At 39.3% G+C, this 21,893-nt stretch overlaps 1 protein-coding gene and 8 non-coding genes across 9 annotated transcripts in view; 7 read left to right on the top strand and 2 right to left on the bottom strand.

Annotated features, from left to right (window-relative positions):
- Positions 1-5,164: 5,164 nt before the first annotated feature.
- abhd2b (abhydrolase domain containing 2, acylglycerol lipase b) overlaps positions 5,165-21,893 on the top strand; it is a 22,641-nt gene continuing 5,912 nt past the window's right edge. Inside the window, exons 1-10 of the mRNA XM_056387608.1 lie at positions 5,165-5,267; positions 5,678-5,746; positions 6,532-6,765; positions 7,952-8,127; positions 8,516-8,683; positions 10,021-10,204; positions 10,441-10,533; positions 11,066-11,167; positions 11,270-11,339; positions 12,435-12,519. Of these exons, the coding sequence (XP_056243583.1) occupies positions 6,554-6,765; positions 7,952-8,127; positions 8,516-8,683; positions 10,021-10,204; positions 10,441-10,533; positions 11,066-11,167; positions 11,270-11,339; positions 12,435-12,519 (1,090 nt within the window). The 5' untranslated portion in view covers positions 5,165-5,267; positions 5,678-5,746; positions 6,532-6,553. The remainder of the gene's footprint in view (positions 5,268-5,677; positions 5,747-6,531; positions 6,766-7,951; positions 8,128-8,515; positions 8,684-10,020; positions 10,205-10,440; positions 10,534-11,065; positions 11,168-11,269; positions 11,340-12,434; positions 12,520-21,893) is intronic.
- Positions 14,424-14,495, top strand: trnae-uuc (transfer RNA glutamic acid (anticodon UUC)). Its single transcript has one exon. It is a non-coding gene; the product is annotated as a tRNA-Glu (tRNA).
- Positions 17,122-17,193, top strand: trnae-uuc (transfer RNA glutamic acid (anticodon UUC)). The gene has a single exon. It is a non-coding gene; the product is annotated as a tRNA-Glu (tRNA).
- Positions 17,676-17,747, top strand: trnae-uuc (transfer RNA glutamic acid (anticodon UUC)). Its single transcript has one exon. It is a non-coding gene; the product is annotated as a tRNA-Glu (tRNA).
- On the bottom strand, positions 19,008-19,079 carry trnae-uuc (transfer RNA glutamic acid (anticodon UUC)). The gene has a single exon. It is a non-coding gene; the product is annotated as a tRNA-Glu (tRNA).
- On the top strand, positions 19,511-19,582 carry trnae-uuc (transfer RNA glutamic acid (anticodon UUC)). Its single transcript has one exon. It is a non-coding gene; the product is annotated as a tRNA-Glu (tRNA).
- trnae-uuc (transfer RNA glutamic acid (anticodon UUC)) lies at positions 20,077-20,148 on the top strand. The gene has a single exon. It is a non-coding gene; the product is annotated as a tRNA-Glu (tRNA).
- Positions 20,865-20,936, bottom strand: trnae-uuc (transfer RNA glutamic acid (anticodon UUC)). The gene has a single exon. It is a non-coding gene; the product is annotated as a tRNA-Glu (tRNA).
- On the top strand, positions 21,368-21,439 carry trnae-uuc (transfer RNA glutamic acid (anticodon UUC)). The gene has a single exon. It is a non-coding gene; the product is annotated as a tRNA-Glu (tRNA).

Here is a 21,893-nt window from a genome sequence, read left to right as displayed (position 1 = left end):
CAGCCATTGTTGTATTTAAAATACAAAAGGTTATAACATGCTATTTGAGCATCATTACTTCTTCAGGGCAGCTTGGATGTTACAGTGACTCAGTATTGGAAAGTGATGAGACCATCCAGCCGGATGAAGGCCAGCTGGTTAGCATGTTAACTTTAGTAGAAGAAATGGTTGCTTTCCACTGCTGGAGACAGCTGTTGGTGAGTAAAGAAAGTTTTATGCTGAACTCGCAACATTTCTTCTAGACTGGTAAATAAACAGCGTTTAATGCTAATGCTGGCTATGTAGCAATAGCAAAACTTACATATAGCTTAATAGCAGTGTGTAACATATTTAGTGAATATATATGATAAAATGATAATAATAATAATAATAATAATAATAATATAGATTATGTTCCGATTAAATGTAAAATCAATCACGTTGGGCCCTACATTATAATCTTGTGGCCCTGTCTTTTAGAGGGGCCCTTGTCAAAATTTTGTTTTGAGACTCTTTTTTCGTTTACATTGAGCTCACATGGAGCATATTGCTAAATTAAGTTGCATTAGATCAATTTGCCTCAAAATAACTGAAAATTTCAACAAACAGAAAACCAAGAGCCAGATATGGCTGATTCGTTTTATGATCTCTGTTTGCACTGTACACTGTGAGTGGGGATGTAGAGGGGTTCAACAAAAAAATCTGGTCATGGTTATAAACATGGCAAGAGTAAGAGTTAAATTACACACATTATATACACTAATATATACATTAAATAATCACTTTTGTTACATTCAAAATGCTGTACACTACACCATTTGAAAAATGCTCCCAAGGTGTGTGAATTTATGAACACCAAATACACCCTCTAATTTTTTCTAGACTTTTTCTTTGCAGCAGCCAATTGAATTTGTATGTGTTTACTCTGTTTCATTTAATCAAACAAGTTTCATCAATGCATCTTCAATCCATAATGTCATTTCTTGACTGAGCCTGTATGGTGGATGTTGTTGGCTTATTCTTAAATAGTTCTGGGAAAATTCCCATGATGGCACCATGCATGAAATCCTCCTCTGAAATGCAGATTAAGACCCAGTGTTTTATTGAGGAAAGCTGAAAGGTTTGTCTGTGGGCGTTTCTGCAGCCGACATTCAGCGGTGGGTCAGAGTTGATTTTTGTGCTGTCAGAAGGAGTGGGTGTGAAGTGAAGAATTGTTTTTAATGGGTGTGACTCTGAGCAATGTCCAAGAGTGTCAGACTCTTTCAGCTTCTGCATCTTTCACCTCATTCCTCTTGCATGGATGGATATGATTTTGTTACAATTTTGCTCCAAATTTAGGGCACAAACACAGGCTAAATATAATTTGAATCACATGACTGTCAACCTTAGAGGATGATAGCTGCATTATGGGCTGGGAAGTATCTTTTTGGCCCTTCTTTCCCTGTGGTTTAAGATGTGGCACATTCTACAATAGCAGTATTCTCAGAAGAAGTCTATCCACTTTGATTGGCAGGGTAAAATTTACCCTTCTGTAGCCTAGTAACAGCTGATTTAAATGCAGCTTAAAATGATGTCATGCCTGGCGATTAGCTCAAATACAGAAGAGAAAGGCTGCTGTGCTTTGATGGTCCGCTCTAATCGCATCTCCATGCTTGGTTTATCATTCTCTTCTCATGCACTTTTAAATCAAATACAGTTGAAAATGAGGAGATTGTTCAGTCTTGAACGTGTTCTGTGTCAAACCTATAGCTCTTCTTCTCAAAGAAAAAAAAATCCTTCCCCCAGATGACCCTTTAACATCAAAGCTAAATTTCAGGCTACATGGAGCGAGTTCCCCTTATATTCCTACTCATTAGTTTGATGAGCAGTATGGGTCAAACACAGGGTGAATATGTACTGTACTGTGGGAACTGAGGGACTAACTGACTTCACCTCCTGCATGTTAAGATGAGGAACATACAAATGAATAAGAAGTGAAAGAGCATCTTTCTCTGTAGGGTGTAAAATATACCTGGAAAACCCTGTTCTTCCTCTCCTTCTTTCTATCCTAAGGTTAGTTGAAGTATTTTCTATCAAACCAATAATATACTGGGAAATTTAAAGCAGCAGTATCATAACAGTACTAGCGTCATCTGTTCATGCACAAATGTAATTGAGAGGTGGTTAAAATTAGAATGAATTGAATGTATTACCAACGATATAAAACAGGCAATTGAACCAGGGCCAAAACCTTCAGGGGGCATGAGGGCCCCAGGTTCACTGTGTGACACACAATGGAGTAATTTAATAAATACACCACTAATATGAACTGAAATGATGAGGACCATACAGTGAATAACTTAACTTAACTTAACTTAAACTAACTTAATTAACTAAAATGGCCCCCATTATATATAGGGGCCCATGTTATAACCTAGTTTAAAGGCCTTTAATAATGCAATTTATAATGTGCTTAAATGGAACAGATTCCTAAATGAAATTGCCAAATAACCAAATATTTATACTGATACTAGCTAATAATTACTAGATAATACATGCAAAAATCATGGAAAGGGAGTGGGAGAAACAACAGAGACAGTAGGGGTCCACAGCTTGTTTTCACCCTGGGGCCCCACAGCACATTAATCTGGACCTGTCTCTCCCCTCATTTCCTGTCATGTCTCTATTGTCATCCAATAAAAACATAAAATTAAAAGAAAAGAGCTGCATTATAGGCAGTGTGCAGTATTTTACTTTATTCTTTGTCAATCAGTTAATATCAACTATATGACAAGCAAATTTTTGAAAATCTTGATGTGGACACTAGGAAGATGAAGGGACCAGAGAGCTCTTTCTATCCTGTAGTGAAAGGGTCACTGTTTTTATGCCTATAAACCCAAATGCTCCCATGATGTTGAAGAATGTGTCAGAGAGACAGTTAATCCCCTCTTGGTTTCTTTCTTTTTTTTTGCTTCAGAAAGCGTTTCATGAAAATTCCCAAACTCAACGAGCAGGAAAAAAAAACTGCGGCATACAGTGATAAATCTATAAGTACAGATCAGGCAGTCATGTGTGCTGTGGGCTGGTTGACGTGAAACGGCGGTCAAATGTGGTGAGACTCCACAATGGCAGCCTTCTCTGATGTTCCTCCTTCTATCAAACAAAGCTTCTTCTCGTGACTTTCTCTGAGTCTGAGCCATAAGAGGAGGTTAATTATCACAAAATGATGGTTAGATGGAACTTCAATGAGACAGAAGCTTGTTTGATCCTAATCCTCAATATAGAGTGTAACATAATCCTGTAAATTTAAACCTTGTGAACATGTGGTGCGCTTAAATGGGATGATATTTGTCATGCAAGTCATGAATTACTTGTGTGTATTGGTGAATTTTCACTTCCCACACTAAAACAAGATGAATCGACTCAGCCCTCTTTCACTTCTGTCTCCCATCTGGAAACGAAAGTGAGGCGTTACACTTATGAGCAATATCAGTGATATGGAAGTGAAAATGACTGAGGATGGGGTTGGGCACTGTGGTTTTATTTCTTTGGAAGGAAAACAATCATAGTTTAGCTGAAACCCTCCTTTGACATTCATAGCTCATACAGCCATTGCTCAGATATAATCCCTGGACTGATTCGATGCCAAAAAACCTAATTAAATCAAATAATGAATCAAATGTTTGTCAGTAAACAATCTTCATTAAACATCATCTTGTAATTGTAGGTAGATAGATAGATAGATAGATAGATAGATAGATAGATAGATAGATAGATAGATAGATAGATAGATAGATAGATACTTTATTTATCCTCTAGGGGCAATTCATGAAATGAAATTCATTAATTGTGATCGGTTTGCATGTTACCAGTCTGTAAAAATATTGACTCTTAAATACAGTGCGACATATGTCATAAACAAATTATAATGGGCCTATAATCAAATATACAATGATAATAAAACTGAATTCACAAAATATACATTTCAAGTGTGGTTCAGTCAACATGAATGTAAATTTAGTACCTGTTTAGTTCCTGTTAGTGGACGGCGCCCTCCAGTGGTTAAAATATTCAATGAACAAGGGTTTTACTGATCACTGGAAAATAATGTGACATAAATTACTGCTCTAATTTCTGTTTATAAGAATGAAACCAGCTTCAAACATAAATTGTCAGGAATCTGTTGCTGTTCTATTTTTTATTTACAGTCTCGTCATGGTGTTTTTTCATCCGTTTGTGTCATTTTGCATCTCTCTTTGGTTATTTTGCATCTTTTTGTGGTTGTCTTGGGTGTCTTTGTGGTCATTTTGTGTCTTTTTATGGTCGTGTTGTGTCTCTGTAGTTGCTTTGTGACTCTTTTTGGTAGTTTTGGGTCAATTTTTGTGGTCGTTTTCTGTTTCTATCTGAGACATTTTCCCGGTGAAACCCAGGAGCCCTCACACTCCCTGGGCCTGACCCTGCTCACAAATCCACCCATGTTTACTACCCACCTCTGTATCTGATATAATGTGTTTGACATGTTGTGTGTACAGTACCATGTATTGACTTTCTTTCTCTCTGTTTTCTCCTCTGAAGGTTAAGCTAATGTAAGTAGTATGGGCTGGGCACCTTTAGGTGCACTTGGCACTTGGATAAAAATATTCTTTCATGTAGAGAAAATAGGCTATTTGTGTAAGAACTGAGTGTCTGGTAGCTTATTATAGGTTTGTGTGGTTAATCAGCTATAAAGTTCAAGTGGTGGTTTGTAGTTGAGGAGATTCTACCAATATTCTCTGGTTATAAGTCTACATACCAGATTTTTGGGTGTTGTTATTAAATATATGCCTACAGCGGTCTTCACTAGGCACGGAGATGTACAGAAACTACAGCTGGTTCTGTTAGTTAGGCTTCTGCTGTCTCTAATGTTATAACTGTCATACTGTTAGTTTCTCATAAGTAGGAAGTACGCGACACCACTTTTTATCGTGCTGCCTTCCCGTGCTGTCGGATATTACGACTTTCCATACTCTCGACGAAGACTAAAAGAGTGGGACTTTGATTTATAGAATAACTATTGTAACTCTTATACGTGTGAAAATTAAAGAGCTAAAATCGCGAGCCGAACAGGCAAAAGGGTGTTATTTTTATTGTTGGCTGCTTTAATGATTTTTATTCGCATAAATCGGAGCTTTCTCATAGCACTTGAATGCGCCTTGAATTCCCTGCTGGTCAGTCAGCTCCTGTGTTGTAAACAGACGGTGTTCAGACACGGAGCTCAACTCTGGGTGGATCCGACCAGAACTGGGACTGACCCTCAAAAAAACACGATGGTAGCACCGGAAATGCTCTACTTATACTTAAAAATGTTCTGTACTTTTGTGAGGTCTGTGTTTTGTTTAAGGGTTTTCTGAAGTCCTAAGATTCACTTCGGCTTCATACAGGAACAGTTTTACCTGAGTGACGAAAGAAAAGGGAACAAGAAACTAAGACCAGTACTCATATTTAAGCTAGCCAAACACAGCAGGCTGTTTGCACTCTTCGGTTGTATCGGTCTAGTTTTTGGCGTTATCGTTTTGTAGTTCGTGTATTATAAACATATGTCAATATGATATAACAGCCAATGACATTATGTGTATTTTATTTTTTTTTTAAGTAGCCTTTGGTTTGTTAATTTTTTCATTAACATTCATTAATCATGAGTTCATTAAGTTGTTACAAGTTGTTTGACCGTGTTTTCCAGCACTGAGTAAACATCATTCAATAAGGAAGGACTCAAACCACTTCACCCTCTTCAAAGTCAAACGGCAAGGTGGGTAGAACAGTTTATATCAATAGAGGGCATCTATGCTGGTTTATTCTGTCATGCAAAGTCTGAAGAGGAAGTTGTTCAATATGACTTTCTGGTGGCCATTATCAGCAACTGTATTTTTGGACTGAAACATCTGTTACCTGACATTTTGTACAAAGAGGCAATATTTCTAAATGTTGTGCCATAAATTGCTTCAAGAGGTCTGTTTGCAAGATGACAGATTGTGACACAGTCTTTGACCCATAGGAGAAACCAAAACTTTCCACTGACACCAGGCCACAGACAGCATTCTCAGGGCTAGCAGCTCTCCAACAGAAGCACACATGCTGAGAAAGACAAAGTCATAAATGTCCATGTGTTGAAGTGGATTGTTGTTACTTATTTAATAGAAAAGAGAAATTTGTGAATTGGTGGTTCCAAGGACTTCATGAGATTTAGCTTGATGGTATAAAGTCCTTCCTTTATTTTACACATGTGACAACTAACAACAACAGTTTACTCAGAGACAGAAATCGATTAGACAGAGAAATTAATTAAATAAATCAAAAGCAGCACAGATGATTTTTTTCACAAGCTGTTGTCAGGTAGAAACCTCTGACTGATATCTCATGAAATGCCAGATCGGCAAACTGATATCAGTCTAATTCTCTTTTTACTGCAAATTTTTAAGCCCCACAAATTAAATATTTATAAAAGAGTCATAGTGTTGTCTAAATAATATTTCTACATCTGTAAGCTCCTCACTTGTGTAAATTGAATGATTTCCTTACTTACTGTGCACACAGTGGGTCCTGTCCCATATCTACAATGAAGACCCTCGAGGACAGTGACATGCACACCCTCGGCTCGGAGCTGCCTGCCATGTTTGATGGCGTGAAGCTGGCAGCAGTGGCAACGGTCCTGTACATCATTGTCCGCTGTCTGAACCTGAAGAGTCCCACAGCTTCACCAGACATCACCTACCAGGACACAGCGCTCAGCCACTACCTACTGAAATCCTGCCCACTGCTGACCAAAGAGTGAGTGTTTCTCTGCGTCTGGTTTAAAGTTTTAAAGACTTATGATACAATTTGGACTGAAACACTGATGACTTTGAGGAGCTCTGGAGTGAAATAGTCAAAATTGAAGAGGTACTGTGAGGCTGACATGACTTGATTGGATTTTCATGTAGACTTGATGACTGTGGACTTTAATGACTCACACTTGACCTGGTGATTCAGACATAACCTCAGAGGGTTGGACTTGACTTGGATTTGTTTCATAGCAGGAAAAATAGCAAAGAAATGAAGAGCATCACCAGGCTGTTGGGCCTGGCTCTGTTAAAAACATTTTTTCAATAGGTTTCCTGTTGACCCACATAGAACTGTCAATTGGTTGAATAACAATTTTGATAATCAATTGATCATTTTGGTAATTTCTCAAGCATGAATTCCAAACATTTGCAGGTGAAAGCTTCTTAATTTGATGGTTTGCTCCTTTTCCTTGTCATAAACTGATTGTAACCTTTTTTGGGTGCTTGGACTGTTGCTCACAATTAAAACTAGCATTTTGAACACATCAACAAATTATAGTGGGCACTTTTCACTATTTTCTGACATTTTATAGCAAAAGGATTAATCAATCGTTAGTTGAAGCCCAAGACGAACAGTGACAGATTTGGCAAAAATATTGTTCCTAAAAAAGGGCTAATCAACAAATAAATTTTTTAAAACATATATATATATATATGTGTGTGTGTGTGTGTGTGTGTGTATATATAAATACATATTGAATATATATACTAAGTAACATCACTTGAGATCAGACTTCACCCAATGGCTTTATACAACTTTTTCACATATTATGTAAACCCTTTAAACTGTGAACTTAAAGTTCTGCTAAATCTTGTTGGCTTGAGATCCGCTTATATCTACCACATTTAAAAGGTGATGGGAGTAAGCTGTCTGGAGTTGCATAATTTGCTGATATGAAAATGTCAACTACAAAGAATCAGTCCTCTCTAGCTCAGAGTTCAGATTCAGTTGGCAGGGCTGGTCAGTTACATGGCTGACAGTGCCTGTGGATTCGTCTGCCACCTTTAATTGCTGGAGTGGCACATGTGTGGCTGTCTGTGGGCCGATAATCTTTGCTAAGACTGTGCTGAAACATCTTCAGAGTGGAGTTTACAGCCACGTTATATAATATGGAGCTCGTCCTTCTCTTCAGATACATTCCTCCCTTGCTGTGGGGGAAGAGTGGTCATCTCCAGACAGCCCTGTATGGCAAGATGGGACGTGTCAACACTCCAACGCCCTGCGGGGTCCGCAAGTTTCTCCCTATGCAGGACGGAGCCACGGCGACCTTTGACCTCTTTGAAGCACTTGGAGACCACAGCACAGGAGGTCAGAGGCAAACACTGGTCTATCTTGTCAAGCACCAAAGCAGCTGGCTGCATGTTAAGGATTCTAGTCACACAACTACTGATCTTTTAAAGCTAATTTTCACTGATCATTATGTTATTGATCTGCTTTCAGCTTGTTTGGATTGTGAGTACATTAGTCTCAAGTAACAAGCAGCTCAGACTACAGTATACATGAGCAGAGAGACCACTAATGAACTACCTTGTGGGAAAATGCCATCCATTTCAGACCAATTAAATCAACACACACACACACACACACACACACACACACACACACACACACACACACACACAACATCCTCTTTTACACCCACACATGACCCCACTTTGTATGTTTGTGCACATGCTCCCTCTTGTGTCTCTGTCAGATGACATTACCATGGTAATCTGCCCCGGGATCGGTAACCATAGCGAGAAGAACTACATTCGTACCTTTGTGGATCACTCCCAGCGGCAGGGTTACCGCTGCGCCGTCCTCAACCACCTGGGGGCCCTGCCCAACATGGAGCTCACCTCGCCGCGCATGTTCACCTACGGTAAAGAGGGAACACAACACGATGTATTTTTCTTAACCCAGTCACAAAGTGCTTTCACAAAGATATGACAGACAGTATTAAAATTATACATTTTAAGTAAAAACAAATAAACATCATAAAACAATAAATAAAATGATATAAAATTCATTAGGGGAAATAAAATGGTACAGATCAGTTTAAAGAGGTGTGTTTGTAGCTGAGGTTGAAAAGAAAATAAAGAAACAGCTGTGTGGATTGTGAACATTAAGTCTCTCCACAATTTAGGTGCATGGTCACCTTTGGTTGCAAGATTAGACTTCAGAACTGCGAGAAGAGCTTTTTTTTTTCCTGTTGACCCAAGTGTGGACCCTGAGGTGTAGCTTAGAGCTGATCCAGTTAAACCTTTGAATGTGATTAATAGAATTTTGCAGCAGTATTTTGGACTGATTGCAGACAATTTAGTGCTTTTAAAGTTTACAGTAGTGCAGACAAGATTTAATAATGAATGAATAACCACCTCCAGGTCAATAACAGACAGAAAGGGTTTGATATACAAAGTACGACTGAGTAAGAGCTTGTATTTGTTTTTCAAAGGTCGGATTTGAATCAGAGTAGCCTACTCCCGAATTTTTGTGAGATGACTTGGAGCTTGTTAGTATGAAGTCAAGCTTATGATTAATTTTGACTGTCAGGCTGGGTGGGGCAAATATAATGATCTCAGTCTTATCCTCATTAAGCTGGAGAAGTTAGAAGCCATTCAACACTTTATACATTCAGTGCAGTCTTTCAGGGCACCTAAACTACCAGAATCAGTAGGATTTACAGGAAAATATAATTGTGTGTTGTCCGAGCTCAGCTGATTAAACATATGAACAAATTTACTGGGCGTGGCTGAGTTAATAAAACATGATAGATAAGACCTAGAGGCGCAGCTTAAACTGAATAAGATGTGTTAACTGCAAGAACGTTGTGGTCTTAGAATGGACAGACGAGTTGTCTATTGGAAGTCCTGAAGTCATTAAAGTACCAATCTGTTCTAAAAACTCCTGGGCCAAAGTGAATATTAAAATCTCCAGAGATAATACAAAGGTAAAATTGTATCATCTCTGTAATGTGTCATCCTGTGAAGTTGGAACATTTGGCAACTCAAATGTCATTACTGAGAAACAAAATGAGGGGAAGCAGAACAAAGCAACAACATGAAACAAAACAGAAACAGTCAAAGCTGCAACACGTTAAATGACTTGTGTTGAGAAAATAATGACAAAAACATAATGTTAATGATAAAATTACTTGGCCTTATTATTTAATGTCATATTTATGTGTTTTACTACCCCAAAGTTGTGTCTTTCATTCAGGATGTACTTGGGAGTTTGCGGCTATGGTGGGCTACATCAAACGGGCCTTCCCTGAGACGCTGCTGGTGGTTGTGGGCTTCAGCCTTGGGGGAAACCTCGTTTGTAAGTTCCTGGGTGAGAACCAGTCAAACCAGGACCGAGTGCTGTGCTGTGTCAGCGTTTGTCAAGGGTACAGCGCCCTCAGGTTGGTACACTGGAGGAAAAACAAATGAACAGAAACAGGACTGGACATGAATAAAAATGTATAGACAGGGACACAAGAGTTTCACTTCAGTCTAACCCCAGTTCTAAAACAACATCAAGTGACTATGTGTTATATGTCATCTTGAAGCTTTTATTTTTTAAGCTACAGTATCTTAAAAGTGTTTTTCTTCCATAGTATATTTCAGTGTGTGCGTTTGTGTGCATTTGTGTGTTCAGGGCTCAGGAAACATTCCTTCAGTGGGACCAGTGCCGGAGGCTGTACAACTTTGTGTTGGCTGACAACTTGAAGAAGCTCATCCTGTCACACAGGTGGAGAAACACAACAACAGTTTCTGCAGGAACAGATTAACAGTTAAAGCTGCTACAGAAACGTCTTCCTTATTTAAATTCAGTGTTTGAATCAGTTGTAAACAAATTCTAAACAATATAAAGTGCAGTACTGCATTGATTTCGTGTGTGTGTGTGTGTGTGTGTGTGTGTGTGTGTGTGTGTGGGCGTGTCAGAAAGCAACCAAATGCTTCCCTTTAGATGTATTGAGTTGTTACTCTACATTAATTTTTGCAATGGGTTTCTGCAGCCAGAAAGTTGGTTAACAACACACCAAGATTAACATCCATAGGAGGCATTGTTTTCTCGACACTGTACTATCTGTCTATAGGAATGAGTGTTGAAGTGCTGAACAATTAGGGTGAAGGCATTAAGTATGAATTCCAGTAGCTTTAATTAGGAGTGTGTGCTCCAGTATAAAAAGGGTCAGGCGGGTGTTAGGGATCACCAGCCAAACAAAGATTTAGCTTCCCGCCCTGATTTGTCTAAATACCCTTTTTGTTCTGTTTGACAGGAACAGTTTGCTGAGCTTGAGCTCCAGCAACATTGGTGATGCAGACCTGAGCAGACTGTATGCAGCCACCTCTCTGATGCAGATTGATGACAGCATTATGAGGTGAATTTTGGTAGTTGATTTTGATTTTCATTGGGCTGCTAATGGCTGCACCAAACTCTACTCATCTCTGTCACTGACGTAATCCCACGATCTGTCCTGCAGAAAATTCCATGGCTACAGCTCCTTGAAGGAGTACTATGAGAAGGAGAGCTGTGTGCACTACATCCACAAAGTAAGTGACAAGTGTGTAGATGTTCAGCCCAAACCTTAATTCAATTTGATGTACTAAGGATTTTACTTCTTCTACTGCTTCTGTTGTTGCTTACACTACTAAAGTACATCTTTCATTAAGATTTGTACTAATCTGTTTCTGTCCTACTATTAGACCTACTTTTCTACTGCTAGAACTACTAATGTAACTACTGCAGTTACCGCAGCTGCTTCTACTATTATTACCATCTGCTGCATCTACTTCAGTTATTGTTCTGTTCAGTTTTGTTAATGTCTTAATTCAGTAGGATGTTAACTCTTAACCAGGTCAGCTTATTGAGAGATACATGAGAAGATCATTACCGCTGTCTTTGCATTAACTATAGAGCTAGCACTTGCAGGTGCTTAGCTTAGCTTAGCATAAAGACTGCAACAGGGGGAAAAGTGAGCCTGGCTATGTCCAAAGCTAAAAAAAAATACATAGCGGAACCTCTGCTGGTCATTAGTAACAAGTTGTATCTTGTGCTTTTAGAGGAAGTTATGTCATGTAACCATGTATTGATGGTGTTTTCCGTCACCACAGTGCTGTTTTCGCTGGTTGCCTGGCAGTGTTACTATTTCTATTACTACCTCTGAAACCACAAATTGACATTTCTATATTCCTGTTACTGAGAAGTGTTATTAGTGCGCTTCAGTGGCATTGGTAAACATATATTTTTAACTTTGGACGGAGCCAGGCTAACTGTTTCCAGTCTTCATCCTCAGCTAAGATAATAACTTTAGCGCCACACTCCACGAGAGTGCCAGAACTGTCAGAAATAAGGTGAATAAGTATATTTCACAAACTGTCAAACTATTGAATTGAATGAGTGAATTAAATATAATACTGTTTTTACTACTGCTACCACTGAAGGTACCTAGCCTACTACTACTACTACTACTACTACTGCTGCTGCTTCTATTACTTTTACTGCTGCCACTCCTACTAAAAGTTCTACTATTGTAGAACTTTTGCTTCTACAACTTCTTCACTGACTAACCCACTACTAAAACATCTGCTTCTACTAATACTCCTTCTACTTATATGGCACTAAACAAACTGTTGTTTCCTTTCCAGGTCACTGTGCCTCTCCTCCTGGTAAACTCCTCAGACGACCCGCTAGTCCATCAGTCACTCCTGGCTATTCCACGCACACTCGCAGGTTTGTGGTTTTTGCCATGATTCGTTCATTAGTGGCCATTAATGGTGTTTAATTAGAAGGAAATTCGGTGTTAGGTGATGGTCACTATAGCTGTGTAGCATATTGCATTGATCATAACGTAAAGTCTGTCATCAAATATAGTACTTTCAAATGTGGTTTTAAATGTGTCATGTGGTTTTAAACTGGATTCAAAGTAAGCAGGAAATATTTCATGTATGTAGCATGTAATAAAACAATAATGTAAATCCATTAATGATAAATTGTAGCCATTAGGTCATCATAAAAACATTCATATGAAAGTATTATCACATCTAATTATGCAACAGCATGTTAGGAGTTAAATGAACTGTTGCTGTGAGGTTATGTTCTGTTTTTTTTTTGTGTATTATGGGTGTTTCCTAGAGAGCGATGACTAAAGCAGTAAAACATTTCCCTCACAGTGATATTAACTCAGACTAGTGTGGAATGAATGAACTCTTTGTCTTTCCTCTGGAGCTGGATTCTGGAGCCAGAGTCTTAAGTGTTGATAAAGTCTTGTCCCAGCTACCTACTCAACACCGCCCAGCCCAGACAGTCTTGTTGAATTTTTCAGGGCCATGTGATCTGCCTGGGCTCTTGGATTATATATATAGAGCAGGGTGTGTTTGTGTGTGTGTGTGTGCGCATGCATGCGTGTGTGTGTGTATGCGCGTGTGTGTGTATGCGCGCGTGTGTGTGTATGCGTGTGTGTGTGTGTGTGTGTGTGTGTGTGTGTGTGTGTGTGTGTGTGTGTGTGTGTGTGTGGGGCCACAGCTTGCTGCCCTGCCTTTCCTCAGTAGGTCATGTGTGTAAATTAGTATGTGTAACAACTTAGACCTTGACAAATGAAATCCTAAACTTGTCCTCTACTTCAAGCAAACATGGATACCTAGGATTTTAGTGTTTCCATTTAATGTTTGCTGTCTTGTTCATTGCTATTTAATCTTTATTTTGTGTAGAAGATCCAACCTTTCCAAGTAATGACTTGTTGATTAAGTTTATTTTAAGGGTTTTTCTCAGATCATGATCATCTCTTGTTTTGATGATGATTTGGTGGCACTTTCTGAAAGAAAAAAAGTTCACTAATGCCTTATAGATCAGTGAAATTGCATTAGTAAGAACAACCTTTGAGTTGTCAGGTTGTAGGAAATCCTTCTCTCTTTAATTCATTAGGGAGACCTCTCAGACCAATGGTTTACTCGACCACATACGTTTTGGACCAAAACCATTTAAGAACTGTTCATTAACATTTACAACTGCATTATGGTATAACCATATAGTTAAGTATAGAGGTTGTGTACATGTTATGATGCATGCTGTTAAAAAGACCCCAGTCTCATGAACGACTGTATTAACGTTGCCTGTTAAAATCAAATGCGGTAATAACATGGATGTGTTTTTCTATTCAGTAATAAAGCCATTATAAATGTTATTAACTGCCAATGAGGGTTTCACACTTTCTAATGATACATTAATAAAAGTTAGTCAACTGCAGTTATAAATGTTGATAACTCTGCAGCTGTAAATAGTAAAAGTCCAGTTCACCACTGCTATCAAACTAAACTCACTATCTGATGTACTGAATTCAAATTAATATCTGTATACATAGATTTACACAACTGAAGACCAGAAGTAATTGACCAGGGATCTTTAATGTCACACACTGGGGACTGAACACCAGCCACCAAAAGAAAAAGAAACCTGGGTAAAACCCAGAACTCCACAGAACTAGACCATATGGAGCATTAAGACAAGTGTAGGGATGATTATCACACAATAACTAGGTCATAATCCCAACATAATTATTAGTAATCCTTACGTATCAGATAGTGTTTCAGCTCCTGAAACCTAATGACATATGAGAAACCTTAAAGACAAGTCTCATGTCCCATATGGTCTAGCGGTCAGGATTCCTGGTTTTCACCCAGGCGGCCCGGGTTCAACTCCCGGTATGGGAAAGGATCTTTACAATACTGGAATTACCTCTTGTAGCTGGATCTTTGAAACCAGAGACAGGAACTGAGACAAGCTCAAACCACACACAGCTTAGTGTGAGAGCAGCGGTGAACTGGCCTTTTAACAGCTGCAACCTCAAGATAACACTATCTAAGTTGATCCATCGTTTTTGGATTCCTGGTTTTCACCCAGGCGGCCCGGGTTTCACTCCCGGTATGGGAATGATGAAGTTTTCAGATAAATTATTTATAAAAATCAGGTGTTTGACTTTGTCAGACACACTATCCAAGTGTGGGGTGTTGGTATGGACTACAAGAGCTCTTTATATTTGTCACAGGTACACCCAAGATGAGAGTTGACTGCCTCTGAAATCCTGCACTGGTGTTAGTAATTACCAAGGTAGTTGTTCCCATACCGGGAGTTGAACTCAGCCCACCCAGGTGGAAACCATGAATCCTGACCGTTAGATTTGGGAACAATGAAGTCTTCAGATAAATTATTTATAACATTCGGATGTTTGAATAACTATTGTCAGACTATCCAGGTATGGGATGTTGGAATTGACTGCAAAAGGTCTTCATATTGATATCTCAGCTGTGACCACTGCCCACTCACATGTCCCATATGGTCTAGGGATAAGGATTCCTGGTTTTCACCCAGGTGGCAAACATTGGAAAAGTGAAAATAGCCCCTGAAAACTAAACATGCGTAAAACGATAGATCAACTTTATATCCGTAGCTAAAAGTTATAGGTCTTTCTTGTTCACTTCAATACAGACAGTTTTGTAGTGGCCATCAGTGAAATTGCAGCTTGACGGGCTTCAACACATGAATCCAAGATGACACATATAGTAACTTTGTATTTGAGGAGAGAATTTGAGGTTTTTATGTTCATCAGACACAGCTTTCTCCAAGCAGCCTTAGTGTACATTAGAGGAACTGCAGTTTCACACAGCACTAAATTCTAGATTAGTTAAATTTTGAATCAGCTGGTCTACATAGATTCCCATACCGGGAGTTGAATCCCGGCCACCTGGGTGAAAACCAGGAATCCTGACCGCTAGATCATATGGGACATGTCAAGGTTAAGAGTGGCTGGCACAAGATTATAGAGAAATGATACAAAGATAGTGTTATCATAAGGAGGAAGCTCTTAAAAGTTTACCACTGCTCTCACATTAAGCTCTGTGTGGTTTGAGTTTGTCTCAGTTCCAGCTACAAGAGGTAATTCTATTATAGCAAAGATCCATTCCTAAACCAGGAGTTGAACCCGGGCGAAAACCAGGTATCCTGAACGCTAGACCATATGGGATATGACAACAAATGTAGAACAACTATCTTGGGTTTAAAATAACTCCTCCTCAAAAACAGACCTGTTATATCCAGATATCAAGTTGTCCTCTTGTAAACATCATGTGAACACTTTAATTATCATCTTGCAGCTGTGACCACTGCCCACTCACATGTCCCATATGGTCTACAGAGATTAGGATTCCTGGTTTTCACCCAGGTGGCACAGGTTCAGCTCCCAGTATGGGAACTATGAAGTCTTTAAAAAATTACGAATGACATTCAGATGTTCTAATATCTATTGACAAGCCTTAATTAAAGCTCAATACATCAGACACACTATATAGATCGGGGATGTTTGAATGGAACAGGTCTGCATATTTGTCATAGGAACACTAAAGATCAGTGTTGACTGTTTCTGAAACCCTGCTTTTCACCCAGGTGATCCCGGTTGAAATCCCAGTATGGTAACAATCATGTTTACAGGTTTACACTGCAGCAGGATTTCAATAGTTGGATACAGTCCAAGGCTACACTCATTATCTGATGTACTGAATTCAAACTTGTGTCTACATATATTTACAAAACTGAAGACCAGAAGTAATTGACCAGGGATTTTTAATGTCACATACTGGGGACTGAACACCAGCCACCAAAAGAAAAAGAAACCTGGGTAAAACTCAGAACTCCACAGAACTAGACCATATGGAGCATTAAGACAGGTGTAGGGATGATTACCACACAATAACTAGGTCATAATCCCAACATAATTGTTAGTAATCTTTATTTATCAGATAGTGTTTCAGCTTCTTAAACCTAGTCACATATGAAAAACCTTAAAGATAGGTCTCATGTCCCATATGGTCTAGTGGTCAGGATTCCTGGTTTTCACCCAGGCAGCCTGGGTTCAACTCATGGAATGGGAATGGATCTTTGCTATAATAGAATTACATCTTGTAGCTGGATCTTTGAAACCAGTGACAGGCTCAAACCACACACAGCTTAGTGTGAGAGCAGTGGTGAATTGGACTTTTAACAGCTGCAACCTCAAGATAGCACTATCTAAGTTGATCCACCGTTTTACACATGTTTAGTTCTCAGGGACTATTTTCACTTTTATGTTTGTATTGATGTACACTTTGAATATTACTGCTTTTTAGAGAAGCCCTTCTACTGAAGGTTCACAGTTGACTGTTTGTCAATTCCTGCCCTAATTTAATAATTACAAAGGTTGGAGTTCCCATACCGGGAGTTGAACCCAGGCTGCCTCCTTACGATAACACTATCTTTGTATCATTTTTCTATAATCTTGTGGCAGCCACTCTTAACTTTGACATGTCCCATATGGTCTAGCGGTCAGGATTCCTGGTTTTCACCCAGGCGGCCCGGGTTCAACTCCCGGTATGGGAATATATGTAGACCAGCTGTTTTAGAATTAAACTAATCTAGAATTTAGTGCTGTGTGAAACTGCATTTCCTCTAATGTACACTAAAGAAAACTGTGTCTGTTGAACATAAAAACCCCAAATTCTCTCTGCAAATACGAAGTTACTATATGGGTCATCTTAGATTTACGTGCTGAAGCCCATCAATCTGCAATTTCACTGATGGCCACTAGAAAACTGTCTGCATTGAAGTGAACAGGAAAGACCTCCAACTTCTATCTACAAATATAAAGTTGATCCATTGTTAAACACATTTAGTTTTCAGGGGCTATTTTCGGTTTTCTGTTTGTATCGATGCCAACTTTGAATATTACTGCTTTGTAGAGAAGCCCATCTACTGAATGTTTAAGGGTGTAAGCTACAAAGAGAGCTGCTGATGGGATGATCTGGAAAATATGCAGCAGGGTTTTTCCATTGTGTTGAGAAACCTTGAAAGTTGAACTCATGTCCCATATGGTCTAGCGGTCAGGATTCCTGGTTTTCACCCAGGCGGCCCGGGTTTAACTCCCGGTATGGGAACTCCAACCTTTGTAATTATTAAATTAGGCCAGGATTTCACAAACAGTAAACTGTGATCTTTGGCGTTCCCTTGACAAATATGAAGACCTTCGGCAGTCCATTCCAACATCCCAAACCTGGATAGTGTATCTGACAAATATGTCATAAATAATTTATCCAAAGACTTTATCATTCCCACACCGGGAGTTGAACATGGGCCACCTGGGTGAAAACCAGGAATCATGACTGCTAGACCATATGGGGCATGAATTCAACACAATGGAAAAAACCTGCTGCATATTTTCCAGATCATCCCATCAGCTGCTCTCTTTGTAGCTTACACCCTTAAACCTTCAGTAGATGGGCTTATCTACAGAGCAGTAATATTCAAAGTTTGCATCGATACAACAGAGAAGGGAAAATATCCCCTGAAAACTAAACATGTATAACGATGGATCAACTTTATATTCGTAGCTAGAAGTTGGAGGTCTTTCCTGTTCACTTCAATACAGACAGTTTTCTAGTGACCATTAGTGAAATTGCAGATTGATGGGCTTCAGCAGCTCAATGTAAGATGAACCATTTAGTAACTTTACATTTGCAGTAAGAACTTTGGGGATTTTTATGTTCAACAGACACAGTTTACTCAGAGCAGCCTCTAGTGTACATTAGAGGAAATGCAGTTTCACACAACACTAAATTCTAGATTAGTTTAAGTTTGAATCATCTACATAGATTCCCATACCGGGAGTTGAACATGGGCCACCTGGGTGAAAACCAGGAATCATGACTGCTAGACCATATGGGGCATGAATTCAACACAATGGGAAAAACCCTGCTGCATATTTTCCAGATCATCCCATCAGCTGCTCTCTTTGTAGCTTACACCCTTAAACCTTCAGTAGATGGGCTTATCTACAGAGCAGTAATATTCAAAGTTTGCATCGATACAACAGAGAAGGGAAAATATCCCCTGAAAACTAAACATGTATAACGATGGATCAACTTTATATTCGTAGCTAGAAGTTGGAGGTCTTTCCTGTTCACTTCAATACAGACAGTTTTCTAGTGACCATTAGTGAAATTGCAGATTGATGGGCTTCAGCAGCTCAATGTAAGATGAACCATTTAGTAACTTTACATTTGCAGTAAGAACTTTGGGGATTTTTATGTTCAACAGACACAGTTTACTCAGAGCAGCCTCTAGTGTACATTAGAGGAAATGCAGTTTCACACAACACTAAATTCTAGATTAGTTTAAGTTTGAATCATCTACATAGATTCCCATACCGGGAGTTGAACCCGGGCCGCCTGGGTGAAAACCAGGAATCCTGACCGCTAGACCATATGGGAGACCTGTCTTTAAGGTTTCTCATATGCGAAAAGCTTTCAGAAGCTGAAACACTATCTGATACATAAAGATTACTAACAATTATGTTGGGATTATGACCTAGTTACTGTGTGGTAATCATCCCTACACTTGTCTTAATGCTCCATATGGTCTAGTTCTGTGGAGTTCTGGGTTTTACCCAGGTTTCTTTTTCTTTCGGTGGCTGGTGTTCAGTCCCCAGTATGTGACATTAAAGATCCCTGGTCAATTACTTCTGGTCTTTAGTTGTGTAAATCTATGTAGACAGATATTAGTTTGAATTCAGTACATCAGATAGTGAGTTTAGTCCAATAACAGTGGTAAACTGGACTTTTAAGAGCTGCCTCCTCACGATAACACTATCTTTGTATCATTTCTCTATAATCTTGTGGCAGCCACTCTTAACCTTGACATGTCCCATATGGTCTAGCGGTTAGGATTCCTGGTTTTCACCCAGGCGGCCCGGGTTCAACTCCCGGTATGGGAATCTATGTAGACCAGCTGTTTTAGAATTAAACTAATCTAGAATTTAGTGCTGTGTGAAACTGCATTTCCTCTAATGTACACTATAGGCTGCTCTAAGAAAACTGTGTCTGTTGAACATAAAAACCCCAAATTCTCTCTGCAAATACAAAGTTACTATTTGGGTCATCTTAGATTTACGTGCTGAAGCCCATCAATCTGCAATTTCACTGATGGCCACTAGAAAACTGTCTGTATTGAAGTGAACAGGAAGGACCTCCAACTTCTATCTACGAATATAAAGTTGATCCATCCTTGTACACATGTTAAGTCATCAGGGGCTATTTTCATTTCTCTGTTGTATCGATGCCAACTTTGAATATTATTGCTTTGTAGAGAAGCCCATCTACTGAAGGTTTAAGGGTCTAAGCTACAAAGAGAGCAGCTGATGGGATGATCTGGAAAATATGCAGCAGGTTTTTTCCATTGTGTTGAGAAACCTTGAAAGTTGAACTCATGTCCCATATGGTCTAGCGGTCAGGATTCCTGGTTTTCACCCAGGCGGCCCGGGTTCAACTCCCGGTATGGGAACTCCAACCTTTGTAATTATTAAATTAGGCCAGGATTTCACAAACAGTAAACTGTGATCTTTGGCGTTCCCTTGACAAATATGAAGACCTTCGGCAGTCCATTCCAACATCCCAAACCTGGATAGTGTATCTGACAAATATGTCATAAATAATTTATCCAAAGACTTTATCATTCCCACACCGGGAGTTGAACATGGGCCACCTGGGTGAAAACCAGGAATCATGACTGCTAGACCATATGGGGCATGAATTCAACACAATGGGAAAAACCCTGCTGCATATTTTCCAGATCATCCCATCAGCTGCTCTCTTTGTAGCTTACACCCTTAAACCTTCAGTAGATGGGCTTATCTACAGAGCAGTAATATTCAAAGTTTGCATCGATACAACAGAGAAGGGAAAATATCCCCTGAAAACTAAACATGTATAACGATGGATCAACTTTATATTCGTAGCTAGAAGTTGGAGGTCTTTCCTGTTCACTTCAATACAGACAGTTTTCTAGTGACCATTAGTGAAATTGCAGAGTGATGGGCTTCAGCAGCTCAATGTAAGATGAACCATTTAGTAACTTTACATTTGCAGTAAGAACTTTGGGGATTTTTATGTTCAACAGACACAGTTTACTCAGAGCAGCCTCTAGTGTACATTAGAGGAAATGCAGTTTCACACAGCACTAAACTCTAGATTAGTTTAAGTTTGAATCATCTACATAGATTCCCATACCGGGAGTTGAACCCGGGCCGCCTGGGTGAAAACCAGGAATCCTGACCGCTAGACCATATGGGAGACCTGTCTTTAAGGTTTCTCATATGCGAAAAGCTTTCAGAAGCTGAAACACTATCTGATACATAAAGATTACTAACAATTATGTTGGGATTTTGACCTAGTTATTGTGTGGTAATCATCCCTACACTTGTCTTAATGCTCCATATGGTCTAGTTCTGTGGAGTTCTGGGTTTTACCCAGGTTTCTTTTTCTTTCGGTGGCTGGTGTTCAGTCCCCAGTATGTGACATTAAAGATCCCTGGTCAATTACTTCTGGTCTTTAGTTGTGTAAATCTATGTAGACAGATATTAGTTTGAATTCAGTACATCAGATAGTGAGTTTAGTCCAATAACAGTGGTAAACTGGACTTTTAAGAGCTGCCTCCTCACGATAACACTATCTTTGTATCATTTCTCTATAATCTTGTGGCAGCCACTCTTAACCTTGACAGGTCCCATATGGTCTAGCGGTTAGGATTCCTGGTTTTCACCCAGGTGGCCCGGGTTCAACTCCCGGTATGGGAATCTATGTAGACCAGCTGTTTTAGAATTAAACTAATCTAGAATTTAATGCTGTGTGAAACTGCATTTCCTCTAATGTACACTATAGGCTGCTCTAAGAAAACTGTGTCTGTTGAACATAAAAACCCCAAATTCTCTCTGCAAATACAAAGTTACTATTTGGGTCATCTTAGATTTACGTGCTGAAGCCCATCAATCTGCAATTTCACTGATGGCCACTAGAAAACTGTCTGTATTGAAGTGAACAGGAAGGACCTCCAACTTCTATCTACGGATATAAAGTTGATCCATCCTTGTACACATGTTAAGTCATCAGGGGCTTTTTTCATTTCTCTGTTGTATCGATGCCAACTTTGAATATTACTGCTTTGTAGAGAAGCCCATCTACTGAAGGTTTAAGGGTGTAAGCTACAAAGAGAGCAGCTGATGGGATGATCTGGAAAATATGCAGCAGGTT

The sequence above is a fragment of the Seriola aureovittata genome, chromosome 10, assembly GCF_021018895.1.
Source record: "Seriola aureovittata isolate HTS-2021-v1 ecotype China chromosome 10, ASM2101889v1, whole genome shotgun sequence".
NCBI lineage: Eukaryota > Metazoa > Chordata > Actinopteri > Carangiformes > Carangidae > Seriola > Seriola aureovittata.
The sequence above is the reverse complement of the archived record's forward strand: the minus strand, read 5'-3'. Positions and strand labels throughout refer to the sequence as shown.